The 9,038-nt window shown below is 35.8% G+C and overlaps 1 protein-coding gene across 2 annotated transcripts in view; it reads right to left on the reverse strand.

Annotated features, from left to right (window-relative positions):
• Window positions 1-8,425, reverse strand: part of LOC129415714 (uncharacterized) — a 222,285-nt gene extending 213,860 nt beyond the window's left edge. Inside the window, exons 1-4 of one of the 2 annotated variants that reach the window (XM_073873599.1) lie at window positions 8,269-8,425; window positions 6,560-6,684; window positions 5,071-5,142; window positions 2,689-2,788 (exon numbers count right to left, since the gene is read on the reverse strand). In XM_073873599.1, the coding sequence (XP_073729700.1) occupies window positions 2,689-2,788; window positions 5,071-5,142; window positions 6,560-6,684; window positions 8,269-8,270 (299 nt within the window). In that variant the 5' untranslated portion in view covers window positions 8,271-8,425. The remainder of the gene's footprint in view (window positions 1-2,688; window positions 2,789-5,070; window positions 5,143-6,559; window positions 6,685-8,268) is intronic. The other variant, XM_055169813.2, reaches the window with a different exon arrangement.
• Window positions 8,426-9,038: the final 613 nt, after the last annotated feature.

A 9,038-nucleotide genomic window follows, 5' to 3' on the forward strand; every position in this document is an offset into this window, starting at 1 on the left:
TCCACTCGCGATCCTTATATTAACACAAAGGTAAGAAGTCCCATTTATATTTTGCATGTTGTCATCTGGATTTCTGTCACAAAATACTACATTTATGATGCTAGAGCATCTGTATCTCAAAACAGAGACCATACACTGATGCTAAACCCGTAGACCTTTTAAACAATGCATAGTAATGTTAATATTATTAATGTTTGTAGACAGTAGGCTATATAGATATTGTTAGCAGCTTAAAAAAACGACGTCATCACGCCCACAAATTAGTGCGCGTAGTGAGGTGAAAAAATAAAAGTTTCAGCAATTTTAGATGATGGAATATGCAGAAAGAATAGAATTAGGCTGAAAGGTCTGTTGCTTTATAGCATTTTCAGGTCGTGCATCATGTTTTTGAAAAGTAACTTAGTAAAGTAACTAGTAAAGTAACTATTTACTTTTCAAAATAAGTAATCAGTAAAGTAACTGGATTACTTTCAGTAATCAGTAACTAATTACTATTTCCAAGTAACTTGACCAACACTGGTAAGGAATTTCGGGTGGGCAGCCATAACATAACATGTAAAATATATATAAAACAGATCTAAAGGTTTTACATAAATTGTCTCCCTTAAACAGAAAATACATCATTCATATTAGTGTCTTATCAATGTCGGCAAACGCAGAGGATATAAAAGGCTATAAGAGACTTTTTTGAAAATATTTTGCAGAGTACCAGCCTCCCCCGACTAAATTATTAAAGTTTTTAATGTCAACATTGTATAGGTTATATTTTCATGAATACCTGACCCTATGATACATGCTACTGCTGCGGCAACTGAATATCACAACAAAGCACAACGCTTTAAATAATCTATTAATGAAAACATCATGAAAGCAATGTGACAATTGACATGCATGACAAATTCATCAAAATGTTATCCTGTTCGCCAAGAGAAATGGCACCAGATAAAAGCACAAGCCCTAAAATACTATAAGTGTGAGTTGAGTCCAAAGATAAATCACATTGCATAGCACAGCAAATTAGATATTATAAATCAACCTAACATTATAAAACACCACACTTACGATGACCTTGCAGAGTAAAAGCTTTTCCTGAACTTAAACGCGAGCTGAATGAGCTGACAATGATGATGACAACACAGCTAAAATTTGATTTTAAAACTGCATGCGATGTGCAGCTGTTACACTACTGTATATTTATTGTATAACCATCTTATATCATTTATATCTACTACATATCGTGCTACAACCAAACTGCATATTCTATTTTAATAAACAATAACAATTTAAAAGTGCTGGAGACTTGCCATTCGCTGTTGTATTTAAATAAATAATGAGGTTAGTCTAAGTAAGTATTAGGGGCTATTTCACAATGTAAAAAAACGTTGCTGCCTTAAAATTTTTTGTTAAATCAACTCAGATTTACAAGTTATGTCAACAGAAATTATAAAATATAGTTGAGAAAAGTCAACTTAAATTTATAGGTTATAACAACTCACCTGTAGTCAAGATAAATAATAGTAAGTTGAAATGACTTAGATCCGAGTTGATTCAGCAAGAAATTTTAGGGCAGCGAAGTATTTTTTACAGTGTGTTGTGTTATTACATTCATATAATGGTGAATTTTTTTCTGATATTTTAAAGATGTGTTTACAGTCAGGATGCTATTTGAGTAAAGAGATACCCTGTTTTTTTATGGTTGGCTTGACATTTGGGGGGGCAGTGCCCCTCCTAGCCCCTCAGAGACCCAGCCTTGATCTGAACATAACTTTAAACATCCAAGGCATCCAACATCCATGATACACAGATTAAATGCACCTTTTATGTCCAACATACAACCAATCTATAAGCTTGAGGTGTGCCACTTGTGAGGTACACAGTAAGTTATTAGAGTCATTTTAAGGCAATTAATAAGCAGGACATGATTCCCCATTACTGCCTGATTTTCTACTACACGGCACTCCATTATAGTAACCTATCTTTCTCCTTGGTCAAGCCCGCTGCCCACGGTCTGAAAATTAATTCTGTCGAAATGATTCAACATGTCTCACGGCTCACCTCACAGTTTATCCTTATTAGCCAATGCGAGGGAAATTATCTCGGCTAGCTCGTGATATCTGGGTCATCGCGCATCAACGTGCCATTAAAAGTAAACCTGGCTTCTCTGTTTTCCTTCCGGATATCCGCTAAGCAAGCTTACACCAAGTGAAAACAGAGGTTTGCATTGCAGAAACCCAATAACCACCTGGCATTTTTTCAGATTGTGAGTGGCGGAAGCTTGTGCGAAGCGCTCGGATTGGCCGATGAGTTACATGCATTTGTTCAATGATGTGTCTTGTGCTTATGCAGGCCTAACAAAGATTTATATGAGAAGCTGTCAGAAAAGCTGAAGTAAAGCTTCCAGAACATGCAACATGTGGATCTGGGCATTAATTCAAACTGGCATAATAATGTACCCATCACAGCATCCATTCAACATGGAAATGTCCTACTTTCTACGCTCCAGATGCTCGGAGATTCTGCACATCGTCGAAGCTATGTAAACATCCATTATTTAGGGCAATAATTTGTAACTTTGCAGTCACGGATATTGTAGCTCCACATTGTTTTCGGGCACGACAGCCCTCTGCCTGCCGTGCGAGTTAAGAAATGGCACAATATCAAATTCGAATCAAGATTTGAAACACTTACTCTGTGGATTTATAAAGAGCTTTACTCCCCAGTTTAAACAATGCCCTGTTTTCTGTCACTGTGCCTTTTCGAAGAAGAAACTTCTCGGCTAAATCAAATCCTGCGAATGAGAGAGGAAAAACACAATGTTACAATGTTATCCATTTGACAGATGCAGACATATACATATATACTTTGGTAAATTACTATATTTTCAGTAAATGTTGTCCTAACTCAATGTGACACAATGCCGAAACAAGTGAAAAAGGTATCTTTTCCAAATTAATTAGAGTTTTTGTCCTAACCAGCCACAAAGCGATGCCGTTACGAGCAAAAGTGGATCCTATTTTTAAGTTTTATAGAATAAAAATTCTGTGCAGTATGAATATTAATTATCAAATATGAACAAGAGAAACTTATTAGACATTTTAAAACAGAAATATATATCAAATACCCCAAGTTTCACAAGGAAAGCCATAAAAAACAGTATCTGTACGTATGTGCGCACAAACAGAGAAAAACTGTTCTGATGTGTTTTGTGATTCGACTATGCCAATAAACTGATAACATGTGGGGTCATGTAAATGCATAGAATGCAAAAACCGATCGGCACAGGTAGATTTTTGCTCATTATCCTGATTTCACATTGCATGTAAACACGTTGCATGTTTTGTTCATGTGCACATATGTTTCTGCGTGTGAAAGATAAATGTCATGCACAGACGTACGCACAAAGTAACGCATAAAAGTCTGCGCTGGTAACTGCTTGAGTCGAAACTGTGAAAATAAAATGTGACGTTGGATTTACAGGTTACACTGCGGAAATGAGAAGAGATATAACAGTATAGCTTAAGACAGATTACCCGTCGACTTTTTGAACAACTATTGCACTATATGGGCGGTGACGTCACTACCTGTGAGAAACCTGATAAAATCTTGCAGGTACACTGTAAAAAGTGAAAAGTTGGATCAACTTAAAAAGTTACTTCAGTACACCTAAAAAAGTTTATTCAACTTAAATATTTCACCTAAAGTAAAACTAAAGTTTGAAGTTGAATAAACGTACCTATTTTAAGTCTTGATCCAACATTTTACAGTGTAAACAGTTTTCTGCACAGCCGATTTATTGATTTGCATGTAAACGCATGAAAACAGGTTTCTATAGAAGGTTTCAGCAGTAACAACATAAACAAGCGGCGTCCGTGGTCAACACGTAACTTCCGGTAAACTCTGCTAACAATAAATACAACAAACTTTAACTTTAACTTTACTTTACACATAGTTTATTTATATAACAAACAAAAATAACATGTAGATTACATAAGAAACAAAAACAATTGTTATTTTCAACGAGGTATTTGTTCAAGAGTAAAGACCATTATAAAACTGAAACCGGAAGTAAAGTTTAAACCAGACGCGTATCGCGTCACAGCACGTGTATCCGATGAAACGGTCTATAATAAGCAGATTTTTGATAGTTCTACACTTATACTGTGCCTGTAAACATATTAATTATCTGTTAACCCTCATTTTGTTTTAACCCAAATAAATAAGTAAACTTAACCTAAACCCTGACAAATTTCCTCCATTAATGAAGTGTTTTAGTTTAATGCACAAATTGTATGATTTTGCAATGCACGAATTGCATTTTACATTCAGTAAACTAAACATTTAAATTGCAATTTTAAGTATATTTAATGTATAATGCATTCACCCAAGGTTTACCCAGCATTGGGTTATTTTTAGCCCAGCATGTGTTTTTGTCCAAAATTTACCCATTATGGAAAAAAAATAAACCAAACATATTTAGAGTGTCATCATGGGTTTTTCTATCAACTTTTACATTTTATTCAGTCAAAAAATTTGGATCAGAGTTTGAAAATCACCTACCCTGTACATAATAACTTAATGTGCAGTGATGCCTGTAACTTACAACCTCAGTTAATCTATATCCTATCAGAAAAAATGGTCAAACAATGGTCGCAAGCTGTCACTGCAGCAGTACCCATTTAAAGTTCTAATATATACCTATTATGTACACATATGTGGTACCAATATAAACCTTTAAGGTACTAATATGCACTTTTTGGTACCAATATGAGGTGGTGTTCTGAGGCAAAGGTGTACTTTATAAAAAAAAGGGTACCGCCTCAGTGACAGCTAGGGATCATTTTTTCAAAGTTATTTTTGGCAGTGCACCTTCAACATTATTTATCACCTGCCCTGAAATTGTATTTTCTGGTAGGAAATGCAGATTTAGTTGTATAAACAGCTGTCATTTGCAGCCATGTGTGACATTAGTGATGTCTTAGATAGATGGATGTTTTACTGCACTGGATGTGGACGAGCGGTGCATGAAGATTTTTAGATTTAGATGTAATACGCAGTATTTCTTGTCCTTACCTGTAAATTCTTTATGGGTGCTGACACTGGTATACCATTTTTCTTCCAGCTTTATCGACGGACAGGTATGATCTGCATGGGAGACAAATATAATGCATGAATGATATGACGCTATGAATGATGTGAAAATGTCAAAATGTGTTTTGTCTTGTTAAAGGGTCACACATTTTACTTTTACAATGTCAAGTCAATTAGATGTTTACCTATAAAAAAATATATAATTCATCAAGAAGAAAAAACATGCTAATGTGCATTAGATAATATCTCAGTGTGGTTTTATTATGTTTACCATTAATTCAACAGCATTTACAAGCTAATATTGTCATTTTAATTTATAAGATAGAAGTCACAATTACATTTTAATATAAGTAAAGTAAAAACAGCACTGGTTCGAAAAAAGGGACAAACCCAGCGGTTGGGTTAAATGAATTCAGAAAATGTTTACTGTATATTTGACCCAACATTATAACCCAAAGGCCTGGTTTCATCCCTTTATGACCCAATGCTGGGTTGAAAATAACCCAGCATTATTTGTTTTTGGTCCAACACCAAAATCAGTGCATTTGTTGTTTACTTTTGACTTAAAAGCATGTATAGCCCTTGTGATAACTTTCCTATCTGACATCCGGCACTTACATGACATTTGCATTTTGATATTGCCGAAGGATGAATTCTGCTTCATCAACCATAAATATATTACATTGAAAAAGCTCTCAGTAAACACATGAACACTCACAACAACACAAACAAACATATCTACATTTGCACACCCACAAAACACAGCATTAAGAGGAAAAGTCCTAAAATCAGCACATCTGTTGGCGAACAGTCGTCTCTTAAGCAGAAGGGACACATGCTGTTAATCCTCTCTAAATCTCTTCCTGGCTGTCAGACTCACGCAGTTTGTATCATCGGAGATAGCAATTCACACAGCTGGCAAAAATATTGCTTGTCTGTCCCCTTGTTCGATATAGGACCCTCATTGGTGGGCATTTACACTGCAGAAATATTCACTAATCACTGGTGGTTAATCTGAACGAGGCCAATAAACAGTTCGGCTGGACACGCAACACCATGGCGGATTTTTACTGGTGCCCTGTGACTAATGCCACCCGGGTCAGGGGCTTCACGCTATTTCTCCGTAGGTAAGAATAAACACATCGCAAGAGTACATGCTTCTTAGACGTCTTTCATCGCCAACAATTCATTTGCATAGAAAGTTTTTAATGGCGAGCTAATTAAAGGTGATGACAACAACTCTGCATCATGGGAATTCTGGACAGCAAGGGAATGAAGTGAACTTTGACCTCTTGCAGAGAAGTTGAAGGCGGCTTACAAACATTTATATCTCTCTGGTTTGGGTTTGCACAGCGAACGAGCATAGACAACAAAAAACAAACAGATTTAATCGAAACCTTTTCGTAATAGGCTTAGAGAATGTGGTGTGCATCTCAACAGTCTTTAATGGTTCTGGTGACAGCTCACGTACCTATTCTCTCATTCACTGTCATTCCTGAAGTCAAACGAATGGAATTTACGATCCACAGGAAAACAGTCCATCTGAGCAAGTAAATCATGTCGTCTTTGGCACATGAGAAAGGGCCCCTTGAAAACCTAGAAATAGAAAACAACGTCACTTTTCAAAGCTCTTTCATGCTCTTCTTGGTAACCTAACACCACTTGTTATGGTCCTTACAGTATGGATGGCCTCCACTCTCTATTACAATTTGGTTACATTTGCTAATGTTTAACAAATAAACAACTGATTTAAACCCGTCAGTCTTTAAATAGTTTAGTATTCATCTTCTGTGGTATTTAACCAATATCAACACCAGCATATACTTGAAAGAAATACCTCATCACATAAAGGCGTGCATGAACATATTGTGTTTAGCGAAATTCGTCTAGCAGTTCAATTACGTGGTGAAATGTTTTAACACAAAATGTCAAGCGTGACATTTCACTCCTCAGAATAAACTCCAGGCCAGCGTAAGTTTCCAGCATGTGGGACTTCTTAGGAACCAGTGCCAGATTCCTGTAAGTCAATATGAGCCGTTACCCATGGCTGACTGTTGTTATTGAGCTCTTAAGTAACACGGCAAACAAATTGCAATAAATAATTAAACACTTTTGCATTCATCATTTCCAATGGAGGTTTGAAACCCATGCTGCAATTCTTCACATATCTTTGTGCATTAAAGTGCAGCATAGCACTTTATGATGAACTTGAACCTTAAGCTCAGAGTTAAATGTTTTAAAAACTTACAGTTTATGTGTTTCTCCAATTAAAAGTAAAACATAAGCGGTGCACATGGATATGACAGTCGTGTCCTGCAGTAACATCTGAGAAAGTTTAAACTTTTACATGCAGTTCTTATAAATTGCTTGCATTTATTTGGGAAGGTTTTATTTGAGATTGCATGGTGGTTTTGTGAACTGCATATAATTTTCTTTAAAAATTACTCAAAAGAACATACTTTTTCCTTATACAATCATATACAATTTAAACAAAAATGTAAAACACACACACACATTATAAACGGAATATTAAGTTCATGCACGTCGTATGTGTTGTGAATATATTAAATTTGAGAAAAACGTAAGCTTCATATAATAAACATGAAGCATGTTTCCAAGGTTCACTATCGTAGGCTATATGACATAACATTTAATAGAAAAATGCATCAAACAAAGTATGCGCTCTTGGAAACACTTGGAAACGACACGTTATACCTTTTTATCTATATAGTAAAATAATAAGCACGTCTATATTAGTTAGGGATACTGTCATTGTGAGAGATTTCCAAATAGTTTCTTATAACTTCATTGGAGTCGCTACAATGACAAGCAGAAGTCGTGACATTACGCACTGCAGCTTGCCCAAGATTTACGCGCAATGTCTCATCTGCATGATCAAAAACTAAACATTTCCTCCAATTTCCCTGCGTAACGGAATGATCATAAATCAGCAATGCTGAACATACTCTCTCTATCTCTCTCTCTCACTCTGTATCTCTCTCTCTTTCTCACTCTCCTTCAAGTACGCGGAGATCGACCGCGCGAGTGACGTGTTAAACATCAAAGCGTTCACTTATTAAAGATTATCATTTATATTTGATACCGGACACATGGTTTGCGATAAAGCCATGCCACCCAAAACAATGCATGAAGCAAAGCAAATGAACACAGGCTACTTACATTTGCTGAGAAAGTTTATAAATCCAGCGCAAACACACACAAGAAGAAAATCCTGTTTGGACAATTAGCTCATTTTAGACAGCTGTGCTCCTAAAGCACACTTGCAAATAAAAAGTGAGAATGAAACCTCGTGCAGGAACCGTGTCCTTATTTGTCGCACTGCCTGACCCTCCCACCCAACACTCATTAGACCCCCACAACACATCAGGACACGGGACACTCACAGTACACAAAACACTCCTCACCAATCACATGGACGTTACAACTTGGAGCTTTTACATTTATTAAACCTTACTTTTAAGTTATTTTAATGTAAACAGTTTGGTATTTTCAATCAGTATGAGACCAAGAACTGCAAGCCTATTAAATACAAAAACATTACTTTTTTATGTAGGACAGTGCTGTCATTATAAGTAACCATCCATCCTTTTACTGAATAGTCAGAAGAGTTTGTCATTTTTCCAAACATTAACATTTCCATGTAATCATGAGAATGAATGGTCTTTTATTGGTTCTTTAATTGTTTGATCCTGTGAAACTAATGTTTGTATAAATAAACTGATGGGATAACATTTACATTTATGCCTTTGCCAGATGATTTTATCCAAAGCAACTTACAGTGCATTCAGTTTACATTTCTTTGTCAGTTTGTCTGTTCTCTGGAGATTCAAACCCATGACATTTGCTTTGCTAATGCAATTCTCTACCAATTGAGCTACAAGAAAATATAATATAACTGAAATAAAGGGTTAGGGTATAAAATAACAAAT

Source organism: Misgurnus anguillicaudatus, chromosome 11, assembly GCF_027580225.2.
Source record: "Misgurnus anguillicaudatus chromosome 11, ASM2758022v2, whole genome shotgun sequence".
Classification (NCBI taxonomy): Eukaryota; Metazoa; Chordata; class Actinopteri; order Cypriniformes; family Cobitidae; genus Misgurnus; species Misgurnus anguillicaudatus.